A 21,032-nucleotide genomic window follows, 5' to 3' on the forward strand; every position below is an offset into this window, starting at 1 on the left:
ACCGTCCTCCTGGCCCTACAGCAGATTTTGTATATGCTGTACCGGAGATATTAGCAACACACATTCTTCAGTCAGCCAATTTCACTGTGTTGGGTGACTTAAACATGCACATGGAAGATACCACATCTCAAGTAGTTTCTGGCTTCCTACAGGACATGTTGGTATTTCAGTTAAGCAAATTAGTGAACTCTCCAACTCATAAGGGCCATATTCTTGATCCAGTTTTTTCTAATGTGGAGAACATGGGAGATAAGCTCCATGTACAAACATTATGGACAGACCATTATGTGATTCCTTTTAATATCTTTATACCATCAGCAGTGGCGCCTAGATCTGGTACAGTCTTTAAATCACATCAGTGGTCCACATTAAACGTAGTCAGTTGGGAGCATGCTCTGCAGAGTGCAACTGTACGTCCTGTAATAGAGCTGCTGTAAGAGGAGGATGTTTCATGGTGCTACAAGGCTTTAAAGGCTTGGAACATCAAAGACTAGATGAAGTAGTCCCCATTAAAACATGCAAAAGAGCTAAACCTTTTTGAAAAGTTGAGTTGGTTCTCCATAAAACTGAAATTATTTAAAAAAGGAGTGCAAGGCACAGGAAAGGAGATGGAGAAGGGGCTATAATGAAGCGGAGCAACTTAGCTATAAAGCTCTGGAAAAGAAATATAAAAATGCTATCCGTAAAGCACAAATAAATGACCTCGCCAATAAGATTAGTTCTGCCCCTATTACTACGAAATAAATCTATTGTATTGTGCGAACCGTTTTTAAAGTTATTTTGACTAAGGGAGGTCTGTCACCCTCAGAACAACACTGTGAGTTATTGGCGAGGTACCTTCTTGGGAAAGTGAATAGTATTTATAATTCTCTGGCGTCAAGAGCTGTGGTTCACTAAGATGAGGTACCAGGCTCTAATACTCAAGGAGTCAGACTCTCGAGTTTACCCACAATAAATAAAGAGGAAGTTGCTAAAGTAGCAAGGTCAGTCACATCAGGCTCGTCGTTAACTCCTGCCCCTATAGATATTTTATTGAAGGGGGGTGATGTTACACTGACTGCTTTGACAGATTTGTACAATCCATCTTTGAACAGTAGGGCAGGTCCTGAATGACTGGAAATGTGCAATTATGTGCCCCCGCTAAAGAAACCCTGCTTACACCCTTCAGCTGTTGAGAATTACAGACCAATATCCCTTCTTCCAGGGCCTAGTAAGATTCTGAAGAGATAATTAACAGCAAGTAATCAGCTTTTTGGAAGCTAATAACATCCTCCACCTAACCCAGACAGGCTTCCAGGCAGATCATAGTACAGAAATCACACTTTTGAGGGAGACAGAGGTTCTTAAATGGTTTCTTGATCAAGGGGATCAGCAGCTCTCATTCTTCTTGAGTTGAGTGCTGCCTTTGACACTGTCTCTCACAATGTATTATTGCATCGCAGGCAATTTCTAGGGAACTCTGGATTGGCTTTAAGATGGCTGGGCTCTTTTGCTTGGTGAGAGGAGTTTTCAAATGAGTGAGGGGCTTTGTTATTCTGCCAGTCATCAACTGAGTTGTGGAGTACCGCAGGGTTCGTCAATAAGCCCTACACTCTTTAATATTTACATCTGGCCATTGTCTGACATCATTGGGGTGTTTGGTTTCTCTTTGGTCTCCTACGCTGATGATACCCAGCTGATTGTTTCACTGTCTTATTTTATTGCAACCACCTCTGCTATTTTTGACAGTTGTTTGATGGGGGAAGTAAAATGGATGTGAGATATCTGCCTCAAGTTACACGGAGGGAAAACTGAGTTAATGGCAGTCGGTAATAATGTATCGCTATGGCAACAAATAAGCTGGCCCTCTGCTCTAGGTGTTAGTCCGGTACCGAAAACTGAAGTAAAAAGTCTGGGCTCCACTTTAGATCATAAGATTTCAATGGTCTCTCAAGTGAATAGGATTGCGGGTACCTGTTTTGGCCTTTTGAGAGCCCTTCGAAAAACCTTGCAATGGCTCCCATTGGAAGCCAGAAGAATTGTGGTCCAGGGGTTGATACTATTGTGCCTGGACTACCGGAATTCAGTCTATTTAGGCAGCCCAAAAATGGTTATCAGGAAACTACATGTAATCCAAAACGCTGCTACTCGGATCCTTCTGGGGATTCAAAATATTATTATGGAAGGGAAGCGTTACATTGGTTATCCATAAGTAGCAGAATTCAGTTCAAGGCTCTTTGCCTGGTTCATCGCAACAAACACACCAGGGCCCTAAAAGTCTCCATCAATTGATTGACTGGTATCAACCCAGTAGGTCCCTTAGATCCAGCTCCTGGGACCTTCTTGAAATACCCAGGATAAAAAGATTCAGGGGTGGCAGTCGGTTTGTCACGTATTTAGCTCCCAAACTGTGGAATTCACGTCCGATCAGTCTGAGAATTGAAAATAAGTGGCTGTTCTTATGTAAGAAACTCAAAACATACTTCTTTCCCAAGTAGAGTTGTTTGTAGCTTACTGGATTCTCTCTAGCACTGGGAAGCCCGGTTTCGGGTAGCCATGTGCTTTACAAATCCGGTAATGTACTGTAATGTTCTTGACATCTGCCAGGCCGCAGCATGAACATCAGTGTACACATTCACAAAGTACTTCTGACTTGATAGCCAGGCAATTACATTTTACCCGCTTCATCCTGCTAGACTCTTTGGTCTGAGTCCACTCCACAGACTCTCTACCTGGGAGAGTTACTGCTTTGGTGCTAAGATGAGGAGTCCTCAAATACAAGTATCCATCAGAAGAACAAGAATATTACCTCTGGTTATGCTCTTATTGGTGAGTACTCTATCTAACTACAGATTCCTCACTAACCTCCACCCTCCTTTCTCTCGAGTGGCTTCTTTTTAACATCTAAAAAGGTCTCAAGTTAGCATTCAACACACTGGCACCAACAATTGTTCACTCTGCATCTTCTGGGGCAGTGTGGAGTCAACTCTGAGCCTCAACTGCCGCCTAGTGGATCTCAGAAGCACTTCTATGTAAACATTTTCCAGATCCAGTCTTTTGCCTTTGGAGTTTCCTAAGATGTGGAATCTGCAGTATCCACTAGAAAAAGCCATACCAAAGGTAATTAACTTGTTCATCAGTTTCTGGTAGCACCACCTAGAGATTTTACAATGGACTTATACCCCATCGTGGACACCATTCTTTTTCATTGTTTTGACCTTTGCAGCCATTTAATATAAATCCATAGCAAGGTTTGATAATGAGTTCTTGTTTACTCACCTTGGTAAACACCACTGCTTTTTTCTGAGATGAGATTTGCTAAGAATTCATGATTTGAATCTCATGAAGGTTTTTAGCTTGCATTTAAAAAACACAGTTACTCAAAACATGAAAATTGTTGTCTCTGATCGAGCAATGTATTTAAAGTAATTGGGCAAGGAAGTATTCCATAGGTCTCAAAACTGGTCATTAAAGTGAAGACCACGGGCCTTCCTACACTTGGATCTTCTCATGTTTTTAGATATAAATGGTTGAAGCAAAACGTATTTTTAGCAGATTTAGTAATCATGTGTTGTAAAGGAATTAGAACATGAAAGACCAGTACCAGAACCACCTCAGTTACTTTTCTTTTGACTGTTATCCTGCGTCTCTCTCTCTCTCTCTCTCTCGAAGTAGGGAGCTTGCATATGCTTACCATGCCTCAGACACATAAGTTATGAAGATCTCGTTGAGCATGAGCTGTATCTTGTCTGGAAGATGCATATAAAGAACAGAATAAAGATTGTGTGCTGGCTTTAGTCATTTAAAATTAAAGTAGATGTTTAGGACAAATACTTTAATTATGACAAAGTGAAACTGACGATATAATCATGAAAAATCCTTAAGGAAAAGATAACCTACTAAAAAGTAAAACCAACTAACAAAATGCATATTTACGAAGCAATTGCACTCTACATGAGAGAAATGATCCAAAAGAGGAAGGCAGGCTGGATGGGGAAGGATTTGCCTTCTGAGGTGGTGAGAAGGTGCTTCTGATGTTCTGGGTTGCACAGAGATAACTGAGGAAAAGAGAAAGGCAAGGTAATAAAATACAAAGAATTATTGATTTATAAATATAGTTGATGATTTATAAAAAAAACACATAAATAATGTCACAACACATATACAAAAGTCAAAATATAATACCCAAAGTTAATCCCACACTTACAGGTAAAAATCAAGGCTTATCATTTAAAAAGAGGTTAGTACAATTATCACAATAATCTACCTGATATTCCATTGTATGCCTGTCCTTTGCAGTCATAATATCCTGTAGTATTAAAGTGGTACTGTTAGATTTGTGGCATGTGAGTAATTCATATTATTTAATCGTCAAGAAATAAAGAAGGTCTACGCTTTCAACCTTTGACTGTCATGTTGTACCAAGAACCTTCAATCTCTAAAAGGAAAAAAACTACATATTCTGACTCCTCTTATTTCTTCCACATAGGGAGGTGCTGTATTAGTTAGTAGTATGTAATTTCTATGATAGGTTTTCTGAGCCTGCATTCATTTTCTTAATTTTTGAGTGCGACATCAGAAAAAGTAGATAGTAGTCTTCCGACCCCAAAGAACCTAAGTTAATTATCACAAACATCAGCATAGTACTGTTATTTTCTAGGGGCTATTTGGGGCAACTCCTCTGATATCCAAAGTGAAAGCCTATTGTGCGGACCCTGTTAACCAGTATGAACTAAAATGATGGTTAGTCTAAGGAGCAGGCCGATTTGGGTTTAATTCAGTCTCTAGTAAAATCAGATCTAGTGGAGTGCTGCCTCTGAGTTCCAAAAGCCTATTCTAGATGTACTATTTGATGGCATTTCAGCCAAGGGTAACCTAATGGGATCTCATGGATCAATTGTGAACTGGTCTTGCCCTGCTACAACTTAAAAAGTACCGGCAAAGATGATTCCCAAGTACTTGTAATTATCGACTGTCACAAGATGAAGATTTTTGATATAGCAGTGTTTACACAACGATCTACATTCAAAAGCCATAGTTAAACATTTTACTGCGATTTGTTCTTTGTGCATTACTATGAGAATATTTTAGTGGTCTGTAGGACTAGTAGTGTTAGCGAACTGGACCCAGGTTTGAAAATTTGGAATAGTCAAAATGTTAAGAAGTGAAAATAGGAAACATTTCAATAAGTTCCATCCACCAGAGAGCTCCATTTAAATGATTAAAAGCTTGGAAGCTCAAAGCTTGTCAGCAAAAGTACAGTGCAGCGGCACAGCACCAGCAGGAAGCTCCCTACTTGCTAAACAAAATTGGGCTGCTGCACTGTGCAAATGCAGCATTCCCCTATGTAAGCCAGTTTGTGTAAACAGAAGAACTCTATTAACAACTAACCATGTTTCAAGGTTCTCCAAGCGTGACTGGTGGGCAAAGCACAGGCAGTAATCAATTGTTTGATGGATCACTCTGATCTCCCTTCTTCCAGTTTCGTGAAGAAGCATACCCTTACATCTTTCATTTATTCAAGCATCCGTTCCTCCAAAAAAGGATTGAACAGAGACGTCAGTACCTCTGTCCACCATGTTGAATGTTCTTCCATGTTATTTTCTGTATCGAGAATCAAAGAATCCTGTGGGAGTTTAAATGCCAAATGTTGCTTCTGAGAACCTCCCCTTCTTTTTTTATTGGCCTCTGCTTGATGGATGTGCATCAAAGCTACTACAAAGAAATTAAGGTGGATAAACCTTTTTTATTGGAAAGGACAGTGCAGATCCATCAATCAGCGCCAACGTTATTAACAAAACTAAAAATACCTTTTCGATGGAAAATCTGACCAAACCTGTTGCAGCCTGTGTGATATGCCCTGTGATATGCCCTGTATCAGCCTTTGCTAGGGTGTGTAAATACATCCATTGGGCAGTGGAATAATTATCAGGCAGATATGTTAATATTGATAAGATATGCTAAAACAAAATGAAATTATGTAGATCAACATTGAATTTTATAAACATTAGTTAATAAATAAACAACATGTGCACTAAGTTGGTTTAAGGCTGTCACTTTGAAGAGGATTCAGTGATACTCACTTTATCATCTTTGATTGAATGACTTAACCATACGTGGGTTTTCCCCAGAGATCTGCAAGTCACTGGACAGGTGCCCAAGACAATGATTTATCTTACTGTTTGTTTTTACCTAACTTTTAAAATTAAGATACTGTATTCATATGAAGCTAAGATTGGTACGTTCCCAGGTACTTTGGTGCTTCTGATAGAATTTATTATTCATAAGTGTCTTCAGGTTGATTTTTTTTTTGGGGCGGCTATAAGGGAAAAGTGTTGGATATCTGTGGTCCTGTGGTCACAGTGCTTACTTTTCTTCATGATTTGTTGGGGGGAGTTTGATTACATTGTGGGGTTCAAACTTTGCTTTGTGTGCTGTTGTTAATGGTTTGAAGGTGATTCTGGCTGGTATAGGAGCCCAATAACTGGTCTGTCTACTCTCATTTACCAGCTGTATAAATGTGGCTCCTACAAATGTGACAGGGTATTTGGTGCATTCACGTGTCCTAAAGATTAACAATTGTGTTCACAATTTGTTCCTTTAGATTACTCTGATGTGTCCCTTGACATGGTCCATGTTCAACAAAAATAAATAAATATACTATGAATAAATACATTCAGTTATCTGTGCCATCTGCTTCTGTGAATGGTCACCTAGTTTTAACCAAAGTTCGCATAGATTTGGGCAAAATAGAGGAGGTGTCAGTGTTGCCTGGTTGTTGCTTAAATGCTGAATAAGTGAAAACATGTATAATGTTTTTTGTTTTTTAGGATGCACAGTGATATTTACAGATTTCTCGGGAATGAGTGCAGCAGGTCACATAATGCTAGGAACCATGGATGTTCACCATCACTGGACAGAGGTAAGATTATACATGTATTTTTCCTGCCCTCCTGTAGGGCAAGTGAATCTCTCTGTTTTAGAAGTAACCAGTCAAGTGTTGATTTAAAATAATATGCAGTTTCAACATATGCATAATTTGTTTTATTGAATTTGAATGTCATTTCGGCATAAATACGCTTTGAAGTTTCAACATGAAGTACAATTGTCCAATAAATGATTTGCTTGATTGAAAACATGTTTTACACATTTTTTGTTTGTTACCATAGCTTTTTGAGAGGCTACCAAGTTATTATAGACTTCAAAGGAAGCTTGTGCTGTTGGAAGACCAGATCAGCCATCTTCTAGGTGGCATGCAGTTACTGCACACAGAGGAACTACAGCCTCTGCTAAGCCTTGAAGAGTATTATGTCCTTCTTGATGCCTTTTGCAACAAGCTGCTCAGCACCAGGCTACCATTTCATCCTAGAAGTCTACATGGCTTGCAGATGGTCCTACAGAAGTAAGTGCATGATGGATTTCTACAGAAGCAAATGCCTTTCTATTGCTTGTTATGGGGCAGGACTATGGGGTTATGTTAACCACTAGAAACTACAAACATAAAATACATTTTATGTAGATTGGTGTCCATACCACGGAGTACATCATGCATTAAGAATTATACCAAATATTGAAGACATACTCGCTGTTGTACCCTTATTACTGGTGAAATATTTGATATCGGAGGATTGTGTCAAATTAGACCATATGGATAAGATCCCCTGATCACCATATGTTAAACACGCTTTTTTAAACTTAGGGAAGGAAAAACTTTTATTTTCACCTAAACTATTGATAGTAGGTCCAATCTCTTGTTAAACATCTGTTTTTTTAGTCATAGACGGGGCGTAAGGGCAGCATGTGTCTATGATATGGACACAGTGATTAAAGACTCTAAGATACTAACCACACTGGATCTTGGCTCTTAAAGTGGATAGTTAACACTGAACATAGATGTTATCTTACCTGTTTCAGATTATTTACTGTGCAATTTTTAACACCTTTTCCTCAGGCTGGCTCATGGTTTGCAACTCTGCCTTATTGCCCTGTGATAATATATCATATCAGACAACAGCACACTTCTTTTTGTAAGCTGTATAGCTATCCTACGTCGAGCTTTTAGACACCAGTACTATGTGAGGAAAATATTAAATCTTATAAGCTAGGGCTGAAATGTTTACAGTGTTTAGGAACTTAACCAATATGTTGCGTGGCTGTCAGTTTTATTTGGTGGGCCCCAAAACTTAGAACACTGTATGCCATATAAATACAATGCCTACATTTGAAATGGATGCTTTTAATGTATTACTGTGATTATGTCTATTTTACAAAAAAGTAATGGGCAAATAATTTTTAAGTGGATTATTTCAGATGCATTGTATCTTAAAAATTGTTTTACCTTTTGTATATTTTAATAGATGTTTTCTACTTTTATGGCAGTTACCACTGACTGGATATTCATAATCTGAAAAATAATACACATCGGTCTTATAGTTGTTGAGGTTTTAGTAGTTCTTGTTTTTTACTGTCTTAATAACCGTTTGCAAGTTTATGAATAATTCATGTAAGTTTTTAATGGTACTTATTACACAGTACATATTCCCAAGTGATACTGTATAGAATGAGATGTGATATTAGAGATTCCTATATAAAGCACTGGACTGTTTTAGTTTTAAAAGTGCCTTTTGGACCTCAGAAAATGATGATTGATGGCGGGAGGCATTTATACTCTGCCTTGATATGGATTTTCACCTATTTTGACCCAAGTCTTGTCATTACTGTTTATCCTTTATTCCTGACAGACTATTTTGCTGTTCCATTTTTTCTTCACCTCAGTTGCTCCCGTTAAAGCCCCTTCTGATTGAGGGCAGGGCCTAGTTCAAAGTCATTACTGATAAGGCTTCACTGTCTGAACAGAAATTCCCATCCTCATCTAATGCCTTCTCTGGACAGTTTTAGCAAAGTCCTTTGTAGACTGTGGCACTTTTCAAAGAACAATATGCAACCGAGTTTAAAAGTTGCTGTGCAGCAATTACTTTTACACCACCAACAAAGCTTACTATGAAAACACCCTAGAACATATAGGGAGACCAAACCCATACTCAAGTCCATCAAAACCATATTAGCAATGATTCTGATGTTATCAGAAATTCTCTAACTACCTTCCTTCGGGCTGCTCTTCAACTGCTCCTCCGGCATTATAGCTATGTACTCAACTATCTAATTACTTCTTTGTTAAAACCATCCTAGTTAGGATGCCTTTTGTCTTCTCAGTTCATTGTTTGGTTTCTCTATGGTACTAGACTCAGCTAAATCCCCCCGCAATAAACCTGCCTTCTTCCACACTCCTATCTCAGAGGAAACTCGTAAGGTCAAATTGGCTGTCATGAAATCAGGCTTATCTTGAGATCCTTTCCCAGTCCAGTGATAGTTGCTAAAGTAGCCAAATAATTCACTCCCCCTCCTAATGCTTCTGTGATCTATTTCTGCTACATAAAAACACACAGTTTTCTCACCTCTGCTGAAATAGGTAATTGCTGACCATTTGGCTGTTTACTACTTTTGGTTAAAATGGTACAGCATATCATCAGTGAGCGACTTTCTAGAAGTAAATGCTATCTTAAATGCTGCCAAGGCGGAGTTTAGAACAGTCCTTGGAACTGAACTTGTTCTTATTTCTGTGCTGTATGAACTCTCAGAAGCCTTCAACATAATCTCCCATCCTTCTGGATTGTGTTTAAAGGTTTAGGGGTGAGTGGTTTTCTTATAGTCTGGCACAGGTCTTTCCTGTCTGATCAATCTCAGGTTGTTGACATACATCATTCTTACTTCAATATTTTACTCCATGGAGTTTCTGGGAACTCATTTTCAATATTTATGTTGCTCTTCTGCCCAACGTAGTTCATTTATTTTGTATTATTTTATTTTTGTACGCAGACACCCAACTGATTTGTCACCTTAAGAGTTACTCTTTGTCTAGTCTGGTTCAGATTTAAAAAATACATGTTGATAATAGAAGCTTAGATATGCCCTCTACACCTTCAAACTGATCTTTGTTAAAACAGAGATATTTGTACTCAGGGTACCTTCTCTATATGGTCGGGAGAATGATGGCTCCTAGTAAGAGAGTCCCCATCCTGCTTCTGTAGTACCTAGCCAGTTTGATCTGTTACCACAAAGAAATGCACTCTCCTGATAATGCTAAGCAAAAGCCACCATGTGTTACATAAGCAGACTCATTTGTCTTATGTAAAGCTTTTATTATTCTAGATCTTTGGTATCTGCCAAGTTCATGTTGACTCATAACAAGCTATAATATCAATCTTTTGGTTCAAATTGTGCACAAGATATTCTTTAAGTACGTGTTGGGATACCAGTCCCAGTGTTAAGTTTGGTAAATTGTTACCTGAACAGTTCATTCTTACTAATAGCACCATCATTAAATGGTACTCTGCAAGTTGTATGCTGCTTTGTTAGAGCTACATCAACAACAGATCCTAGTAACATTTTATATATTAGTGGAACTGGTTAGCCCTTTTAAGGCATCAATATTGCAAAGCTTCCATGTACTCCTTTATTATCCAAGTGACAGCGATGGAACCCTGAAGAAACCTGGAGGATTAAATACATGTCACCTGAGATTTAAGGACTGGAAGTGAATCGTACACTTTGTTTTTATGAGGCAAGAAAGTTGGGAAGCAACAAACTGTGACTATAACAAATACTATGCATACAATTGTTACCAGCAGATTGATATTGCAAACTTAATATGTGAGTGAAGAGGTGTATGTTTGTGTGTCTGTGTGAAATAATGTCGAAAAACACTGTTTCAACGTTTTAGTAACGTTTCATCACTTTCTCAAGATGTATTTGTGTGAATTTTAGGGGTGATGCTGTTTGGGCAGCTTAAATTGAAAGTTTATTTGTGGTACCACTAAATTGTGTTTTTCAGAAGTTGATAACATTTGCTGGTGATGTTTCTTTTAAAAGACTTGTGAGAGCTGCAATATCAGGTATTTTGATCTGAATATACATCATCATTTGACTTTCTCTGTGCACATTTAGGTAAAGGAAGATTTTTAAAGTAGGATGTTTGGTAGTTTACAAAAGTTATTTGATGCTCTTTCCCCTATCTGACCTCAGTTCTGCCTGGCAGCAGATGACCATCTTCAAAGTCCGTGAGAAGAAAACCTACTGTAGGATAATTTGAATTTGTTTTTACTCAATCATCCAACTATAGATATTTTAGGTTGGGTTGGTCATAAACGTCTCGGAGGATTTCACATCACTTATAGGACATTTTGTCAATGATTTAATTTTCTGTTGTGTAGGGGCCTGTTAGTTGGAAGTACAGGCACCAGCACAGTCCGTTGCATGAATATAAACATTTATTAGCAACAAGTCATAAATCATACAGGCAGCTGTTCGTCCGACACCAGAAAGTTCAGTCCTACCTCCAACCGTCGTTTGCTCGTTGCCAGCATTCCAATAGAGCACTCATGCCACGAGCGAACATGATGCAGAGGTATCACAAGCTGACACAGCACAGGGCGGCAACACAGTAGGATACAACACACCTCGCCCTTTTCCATCCAATAAATATACCACAACAAATGAGATAACTGGAAAAAAATACAACAATAAAAAAACAATACAAAACCCTATAAACAAAATAAATAGGAAACCATCATAAGATAGCAAGATAATACAATTTCAAGATAAAATTAAGTCTTTCAACCTTCCCGGGAGACTACAGACACGCTTCCCTGTTGAAGTTGCAACATTCATTGCTTTATTCCCAACTGGCCCAAAATGACCAAGAACAGGCCCCCTCACTTTCCTAACGTTGCACAATTCCCTCCAGTGCCCATTTTGTATTATCACTGCGCATCCATTTCTGCTTACTTCTTCCACTTGACAAGGTGGACCAAACCTTATTCTGGATTTGAGAAGAGTTTCACACACATCCAGCCCCCCTCCTCTCAGATGGAACTGTTTTGGTTGCTTTAATCACATCACATCTATTTTTACTTCTGTTCTAGCTTTCCCAGATTTTATTCTTAGTATCTTTAATGTTGTGAGTGACCCACTACTAGATTTTACCTTCCATATATTATTCAACCACGCCACCCTCAACAGATCATGAGTGACCCTGCCCCTTAAACCAGAAATGGAAAAATGGCAGTCACGCTGAGAGGTGAGTTGCGATATGACCACAGAATAGCCCATACAGCATCCAGAACATCGACACACCCAATTACTGACCCTGACACAGTCAGAGACCATTCTGATGCTCTCTCAATATGACCATTCCCCTGGGAATGATAAAGACTGCACCTTCTACGCCTGATCCCTGCTCCATTCATGAATTCCTCCATCTCACATGAAACAAATTGCATACCATTGTCAGATACTAGCTCAGAGGGAAAACCCTCACTGGCAATACTTCAAGTCACTTTGACAGGTGATCAATTAGAACGGTGGCAAAACATTGAGCCTGGGGTAAGACATGAAAAAGACCCAAAAAATCTATACTAACTTTGTCCCATACTTTCTGAGGACTCTCAGGAATAACCATTGTTGGGGTCACAGATTTCAGACCTTTGTCATTTGTCAAACAACTCACGCACTTACAAATCCAGTCTTCCATATCTCTGTCCATCCCAGGCCACCTGAAAGATTCCCTCAATCTTTTCTTGGTCATAGTCAAGCCAAAGTGACCCCCGTGACTTATGCTCAGTAGTGTGTTTCTGACAAATCTTGGAGTAACTAATTTGTTCTGTACAACAACCCATTTTCCTATGAGAATTCCAATTGCCCCTTGCTGTATGTCTGAAGGTCCACAGAAAGTTTACCTTCCCTCTGCCAGCATTTTCCTTCGTACTCCATAACTTTTTTCAGCACCAGATCCTGGTTCACATATCCACTCCTCTTCACTGACACTCTTGGTATCTCACCAAAACACATTAGCAATCGAACATTCCACATCTTGGTGGTCATCAATTTTCTCTTTGTCAACTTCTTCCGAGAAGGATAATCTGGATAGACAATCGTCTTTCTATTCCTACAACCAGGTATGTAGTCAAGAAAGAATACACATTCTGTGGTCTAAGCATGTGAGAGGCAAACACAATAGTGTGTTTATATTTTTCTCTTCCTCCGGGGACAGCTCAGCTCCCAATCCAACTCAACTTTTATCCACTGTTACCGTCAAACACTCACCAGGTGTGTATAGGCTGAGCAAACCTTCCTTGATTTCTTTAAAGGCAAATGCTTATGCTGCACCCCAGAAAACCTAGCATTCTTTTCTTTTCATAAGCAGGTTCAGTTGAGGAGCCAGGTTTTCAGTTTCTTGCGGAACTCCATAAGAGAATTGGCTGTCAAAATATGCTGGGGGAGGTTGTTCCAGGATTTGGCTGCCACGTAAGAGAATGCCCTGTCTCCTGTCTTGCTTCTATGGATACAGGTGGGTGAGCACAAGTGAGGCCGAAGGGAGGTTCTAGTTTGTTGGTGGAAGTGTGGTTGGTAGTTGAGGTAGGTGGGACACAGGTTGTGTAGTGCCTTGTAGGCCTATCTTGAACTGGCAGCGTTTCTGAATGGTGAGACAGTGAAGTTTTCAGAGGTGAGGTGTGATGTGCATGTGGTGAGGAAGGTTGATTACTAGTCTGGTGGCAGCGTTTTGGATTGTTTGCAGTTTTACAGCAGACACTGCCATAGTCCAGTCTGCTTGTGATGAGGGCTTGGGTGACGGTCTTTATGTTGTTGGGAGGAAGCCATTTGATGATTTTGCTGAGAATGCGGAGTATGTAAAAGCAGGCGTTGATCTGATGTATCGTGGTGAATTTGGTGTCAAAGATTATGCCCAGGTCTCTGGTGTGGTTGGAGGGTGTGGGGCCTAGTTCTGTGGGCCACCAGGTGGAGTCCGAGGTTGAGCTCTTGTTGCTGACTATCAGAACTTCCGTCTTGTCAGTGTTAAGTCTGAGGCTGTTATCTCTCATTCAGTTGGCCACGTTGGTCATGCACATTTTGAAGTTACTTTTGGTGCTGTTTTTGTCTTCTGAGAGGGATAGAATGAGGTGGGTGACGTCAGCGTAAAAGATGATGTTAAGGCCATGGGTCTGAATGATGTTTGCTAGAGAAGTCATGTACGCGTTGAAGAGAGTGGGGTTGAGAGAAGAGCTTTGTGAGACTCCACAGATGAGGTTCTTGGGTTCTGAGGTAAATGGAGGGTGCTTGACCTGTAACATTCTTCCGATCAGGAAGGAGGCTCCCCACTTGAGAGCTGGTCCCTGGATTCCAGTTTTGTAAAGTCTGGAAATGTGTGTGTGGTGGGAGACTGTGTTGAAGATCAAGGAAGATGAGCGCAGCAGTCTGGTCTTGATCTAGTATGGTGCAAATGTTGTCTGCCACTGCGAGAAGAGCAGTCTTATGGCAATCACAACGTGGAACGGCTAGATTCTTTGAACACCATACAGTTTTGGGATGTGGGTTTGGAGCAGACGGTAGCAGTTGGGGAGCGAATAATCTTTCGGGGAACTCCCAAAATCAAAATTTCAGAAAATTCCAGTGGGCTCATAGAGTAGTGGTGCTAGGGATGCAATGGGTGTGGCCGGGAGGAAAAAGCTAAATGACCATGCCATCAGACCCATTTCAATAGGGGACATGAAGAAAGCAAACCGCAGCACAATACACAACAGGACGGCAAATCCAGTCACTGCAAAGAGCGGGTCATCTCTAAAGAGAGAAGACAGTAAATAAGGGCCTGATTTATATTTTGTCTGACGGGTTACTCCGTCACAACGGTGATGGATAGCCCTTCCGCCAAAATCTATATCCCATTATTTACTATGTTATTTAGATTTAGGCAGATGGGCTATCTCTCACTGTAGTGACGTAGTAACCCACCCACCAAAATCTAAATCAGCCCCTGAGTGCTTTATGGTGAATTTCTTTTTGAAAGCGCTAAACTAAAGCGGAAATTGAAGACTTCTGTGAACTTAGACACATTAGAATGAGATGTCCTTCTGCCGAGAATCGCACCAGGCTCAGACACTGTAAAAAGAATAATAGAAAATTTGTCTTCAAGGAAAATATGAAGATCTAGAAACCTGAACCTAACAAACGAATTTTACAGATACTAGAAGTAGCAAAAGGCACCAAAGAGGACAGTGTTTGATGTATTTCATTTAAGGTCTCTTTAGAGTTTTGCCAGAGTGATCGGGAGAGGACCCGATAAACTTGACAGTCCACAGAGTATCTTTGAATCTCAACAAGAACTCTCTACCCAACACAATGGCAAAACACCAGGCCATTAAGCTAGTGATAAATTTTATCATAGATAGCGAAGCTCTAAGTCACCAAGTCCCTGGAAGAAGTCTGCGTCTTTCTAGGTCATTTTTACAGAGTGCTTGGAGTTATTCACAAGGTGTAGGCATCACCACAAGAGCACTGCAGGTATGGCAGCGATCCAAGGAAGCCATATGGAAGTGGTAGTTGGTACAGGTAACTGGGCAACCTCACAAAACCTCAAAACCAAAGGAGTAGTTTGGATTCACATAACAACTTACCAGCACCATAATGGCCTGTTGATGCACCTTAACATTCTACATGAGCTGATAATGCTTAAAACAGACTCTTTTCTTACAAGAAATTCACTTGGTGAATGTCAGCCACCATGAGTTCCACTCAAATGCTTTGCAAGACAGTTCTTGCACTCAGTCTCTAAGAAAGTGGAAATGATTAGGACGTTTCTTGTGGCCCATGTCATCAAGGGGCCTCAACCTTGTTGTGTGTGCCCAACAAGATACGTCTCAGCAAAGATTTCAGGGACAGGGGTAATGTGGCTGAAAGTGATACGCTAAGTTAACACATTTTGACATAGGCATACTCAAGATAGACAATTCTCATTCAGAGAAAGCTCATTCAGGAAGCATGTCTTACTGGTTCGATTTCTTATTAATATATAAAAGATGGTGCTGATGTGTAAAGAAATGGCTCCCTGTTGCAGTTATCCCCCTCTTTTTGCCTGATACTGATGCTGACTTGACTGAGAAGTGTGCTGGGACCCTGCTAACCAGGCCCCAGCACCAGTGTTCTTTCACCTAAAATGTACCATTGTCTCCACAATTGGAACAACCCTGGCACCCAGGTAAGTCCCTTGTAACTGGTACCCCTGGTACCAAGGGCCCTGATGCCAGGGAAGGTCTCTAAGGGCTGCAGCATGACTTATGCCACCCTAGGGACCCCTCACTCAGCACAGACACACTGCTTGCCAGCTTGTGTGTGCTGGTGGGGAGAAAATGACTACGTCGACATGGCACTCCCCTCAGGGTGCCATGCCAACCTCACACTGCCTGTGGCATAGGTAAGTCACCCCTCTAGCAGGCCTTACAGCCCTAAGGCAGGGTGCACTATACCACAGGTGAGGGCACATGTGCATGAGCACTATGCCCCTACAGTGTCTAAGCAAAACCTTAGACATTGTAAGTGCAGGGTAGCCATAAGAGTGTATGGGCTGGGAGTCTGTCAAAAACGAACTCCACAGCTCCATAATGGCTACACTGAATACTGGGAAGTTTAGTATCAAACTTCTCAGAATAATAAACCCACACTGATGCCAGTGTTGGATTTATTAAAAAATGCACACAGAGGGCATCTTAGAGATGCCCCCTGTAATTTACCCAATTGTTCAGTGCAGGACTGACTGGTCTGTGCCAGCCTGCTGCTGAGAGACGAGTTTCTGACCTCATGCGGTGAGAGCCTTTGTGCTCTCTGAGGACAGAAACAAAGCCTGCTCTGGGTGGAGGTGCTTCACACCTCCCCCCTGCAGGAACTGTAACACCTAGCAGTGAGCTTCAAAGGCTCAAGCTTCGTGTTACAATGCCCCAGGACACTCCAGCTAGTGGAGATGCCCGCCCCCTGGACCCAGCCCCCACTTTTGGCGGCAAGTCCAGGAGAGATAATGAGAAAAACAAGGAGGAGTCACTGGCCAGTCAGGACAGCCCCTAAGGTGTCCTGAGCTGAGGTGACTCTGACTTTTAGAAATCCTCCATCTTGTAGAAGGAGGATTCCCCCAATAGGGATAGGAATGTGACCCCCTCCCCTTGGGAGGAGGCACAAAGAGGGTGTACCCACCCTCAGGGCTAGTAGCCATTGGCTACTAACCCCCCAGACCTAAACACGCCCTTAAATTTAGTATTTAAGGGCTCCCCTGAACCTAAGAAGTTAGATTCCTGAAACTACAAGAAGAAGAGGACTGCTGAGCTGAAAAACCCCTGCAGAAGAAGAACCGAAGACACCAACTGCTTTGGCCCCAGTCCTACCGGCCTGTCTCCTGCCTTCCAAAGAAACCTGCTCCAGCGACGCTTTCCAAAGGACCAGCGACCTCTGAATCCTCAGAGGACTGCCCTGCTTCAAGAAAGACAAGAAACTCCAGAGGACAGCGGCCCTGCTCCAAAAAGACTGCAAGTTTGTTTCAAAGGAGCAGATTTAAAGACCCCTGCAATCCCCGCAAGAAGCGTGAGACTTGCAACACTGCACCCGGCGACCCCGACTCGACTGGTGGAGAAACAACACCTCAGGGAGGACCCTCCGGCGACTCCGAGACTGTGAGTAACCAAAGTTGTCCCCCCTGGTCCCCCACAGCGACGCCTGTAGAGGGAATCCCCAGTCTCCCCCTGACCGCGACTGCCTGACTCTGAAATCCCGACGGCTGGAAAAGACCCTGCACCCGCAGCCCCCAGCACCTGAAGGAACGGAACTTCAGTGCAGGAGTGACCCCCAGGTGGCCCTCTCCCTTGCCCAGGTGGTGGCTACCCCGAGGAGCCCCCCCCCCCCCCTTGCCTGCCTGCACCGCTGAAGAGATCCCTTGGTCTCTCATTGAAAACCATTGAAAACCCGACGCGTGTTTGCACACTGCACCCGGCCGCCCCCGCGCTGCTGAGGGTGTACTTTCTGTGTGGACTTGTGTCCCCCCCGGTGCCCTACAAAACCCCCCTGGTCTGCCCTCCGAAGACGCGGGTACTTACCTGCCTGCAGACCGGAACCGGGGCACCCCCTTCTCTCCATTGAAGCCTATGTGTTTTGGGCACCTCTTTGACCTCTGCACCTGACCGGCCCTGAGCTGCTGGTGTGGTAACTTTGGGGTTGCTCTGAACCCCCAACGGTGGGCTACCTTGGACCCAAACCTGAGACTTGTAAGTGATTTCCTTACCTGACAAAACTAACGAAAACTTACCTCCCCCAGGACCTGTGAAAATTGCACTGTGTCCACTTTTAAAACAGCTATTTGTGTTTTATATGAAAAGTATATATGCTACTGTAATTATTCAAAGTTCCTAAAGTACTTACCTGCAATACCTTTCAAATGAGATATTACATGTAGAATTTGAACCTGTGGTTCTTAAAATAAACTAAGAAAAGATATTTTTCTATAACAAAACCTATTGGCTGGATTTGTCTCTGAGTGTGTGTTCCTCATTTATTGCCTGTGTGTATGTACAACAAATGCTTAACACTACTCCTTTGATAAGCCTACTGCTCGACCACACTACCACAAAATAGAGCATTAGTATTATCTCTTTTTGCCACTCTCTTACCTCTAAGGGGAACCCTTGGACTCTGTGCATACTATTCCTTACTTTGAAATAGTGCATACAGAGCCAACTTCCTACATTGGTGGATCAGCGGTGGGGTACAAGACTTTGCATTTGCTGGACTACTCAGCCAATACCTGATCACACGACAAATTCCAAAAATTGTCATTAGAAATTGATTTTTGCAATTTGAACTATTTTTCTAAATTCTTAAAAGTCCTGCTAGGGTCTTGTGTTAGTCCCTGTTTAGCATTTCCTTTTAGAGTTTAAAAGTTTTGTGAAAGTTTGAATTAGAACCTAGAACTAGTTTTAGATTCTTAAAAGGTATTCCAACTTTTAGAAGCATAATGTCTAGTACAGAGATGAATGTGGTGGAACTCGACACTACCCCTTACCTCCATCTTAAGATGAGGGAGCTTAGGTCACTCTGTAAAATAAAGAAAATAACAATGGGCCCCAGACCTTCCAAACTACAGCTCCAGGAGCTTTTGGCAGAGTTTGAAAGAGCCAACCCCTCTGAGGATGGCAACACTGAGGATGAAGATAGTGACTTGGAGGGCAATTCCCCCCCTCCAGTCCTACTTAGGGAGAACAGGGCTGCTCAAGCCCTGACTCCAAACATAATAGTCAGAAATGCTGTGTCCCTCACAGGAGAGACCAACATCTCTGAAATCACTGAGGATAGCCCCAGTGAAGAGGACATCCAATTAGCCAGGATGGCCAAGAGATTGGCTCTGGAAAGACAGATCCTAACCATAGAAAGGGAAAGAAAAGAGATGGCCTAGGACCCATCAATGGTGGCAGCAACATAAATAGGGTCAGCGATTCTCCTGACATGTTGAAAATCCCTAAAGGGATTGTAACTAAATATGAAGATGGTGATGACATCACCAAATGGTTCACAGCTTTTGAGAGGGCTTGTGTAACCAGAAAAGTAAACAGATCTCACTGGGGTGCTCTCCTTTGAGAAATGTTCAATGGAAAGTGTAGGGATAGACTCCTCACACTCTCTGGAAAAGATGCAGAATCTTATGACCTCATGAAGGGAACCCTGATTGAGGGCTTTGGATTCTCCACTGAGGAGTATAGAATTAGATTCAGGGGGGCTCAAAAATCCTCGAGCCAGACCTGGGTTGATTTTGTAGACTACTCAGTGAAAACACTGGATGGTTGGGTAACTGGAAATGAAGTGCATGACTATGTTGGGCTTTATAATTTGTTTATGAAAGAACACATTTTAAGTAACTGCTTCAATGAAAAGTTGCATCAGTATCTGGTAGACCTAGGTCCAATTTCTCCCCAAGAATTGGGAAAGAAGGCACACCACTGGGTCAAGACTAGGGTAACCAAAACTTCCACTGGGGGTGACCAAAAGAAAGGGGTTACAAAGCCTCCCCAGGAGAAAGTGGGTGACACTAGAAACAAAGAAAAAGAGTCCTCTGTAGGCCCCCAAAAACCAGACCAGGTGGGTGGGCCCAGAGACACAACCCAAAACAAAGGTGGGTACCAGGGTAAGAACTGGGATGCCACTAAGGCATGGTGCCATAACTGTAGACAGACAGGGCACCACACCAAGGACACTTCTTGTCCCAAAAACAAACCCCCTAGCAAAATCCCAGGGGTGACCAGTGTAGCCATGGGGGATGACTCCTCAGATGAGGAGGTCTTCATAGCCTTCAACTGGAAAAAGGGCCCAACAGGTGAGTTGGAGATTCCAGAGGGAAGTAGACACTTACTGGTGAATAGAATCCCAGCCACTGCCCTGAGAGACACTTGTGCCAGTCACACTATTGTGCATGACAGGCTGGTGTTCTCAAACCAGTACATCCCAGGTGAGATGGCCAGAGTAAGAGTTAGCCCAGACAGGGTTACTGATAGGCCTGTGGCTTTTGTGCCCATAGAAGTGGGTGGGACTTTTAGCTGGAGAAGGGTGGTAGTCAGTACAGACCTCCCCCTTGACTGTCTCCTTGGAAATTACTACCCAGAGGTTAGTCAGAGCCCAAGAGAGGAACTGGTCCAGTGCCAGTCCTCTCCCAAGGATTCTGAAGGTGCTACCCCTGCAGTAACTGCAAGTAGGCCCCAGAAGAAAAAGAAAAGAAAACAGAGTAGGAAAGGTGGACAACCTTTAGCCAAGGTTCCAGCAAGCCAAGGAGATTCTGCTCCAGTAGGGGAGAACTCCAAAAGTGGCACTGGTACAGTCCAACTTGACCCACAAGAAGTCCTGGCTAGTCAGGCAACTGTTAAGCCTGAGTGGGTGGCTCCTCAGCTAACAGAAGAAAGAGTGGAAGAAGGGTGTTTACTACAAGATGTGGTAACCCCCCACTCTAATACAGCAGACAGGCACCCTGAAACCAAAGAAGCCTGTAACCTAGCCCCTTCCCTTGTAGGTGAAGAGCTAAAGGTGTGGTTCTGGGCACTGACAGCTGTCAGTGGCCTCTGCTGGGTGTTAGCCTTTATGGCTGCACTATCCTTGGCATGGTGGTCAGACCCCATGCCAAATAGCAAGTTAGGCCCCCTGAC

The 21,032-nt window shown here is 42.2% G+C and overlaps 1 protein-coding gene across 4 annotated transcripts in view; it reads left to right on the top strand.

Moving 5' to 3' along the window:
• The window catches only part of TCAIM (T cell activation inhibitor, mitochondrial), a 277,740-nt gene that overhangs the window by 181,641 nt on the left and 75,067 nt on the right, over nucleotides 1-21,032 (top strand). For all 4 annotated transcript variants that reach the window (XM_069211978.1, XM_069211980.1, XM_069211981.1 and 1 more), the window contains 2 exons: nucleotides 6,810-6,901; nucleotides 7,149-7,381. In XM_069211978.1, the coding sequence (XP_069068079.1) occupies nucleotides 6,810-6,901; nucleotides 7,149-7,381 (325 nt within the window). The remainder of the gene's footprint in view (nucleotides 1-6,809; nucleotides 6,902-7,148; nucleotides 7,382-21,032) is intronic.

The sequence above is a fragment of the Pleurodeles waltl genome, chromosome 10, assembly GCF_031143425.1.
Source record: "Pleurodeles waltl isolate 20211129_DDA chromosome 10, aPleWal1.hap1.20221129, whole genome shotgun sequence".
Lineage (NCBI taxonomy): Eukaryota > Metazoa > Chordata > Amphibia > Caudata > Salamandridae > Pleurodeles > Pleurodeles waltl.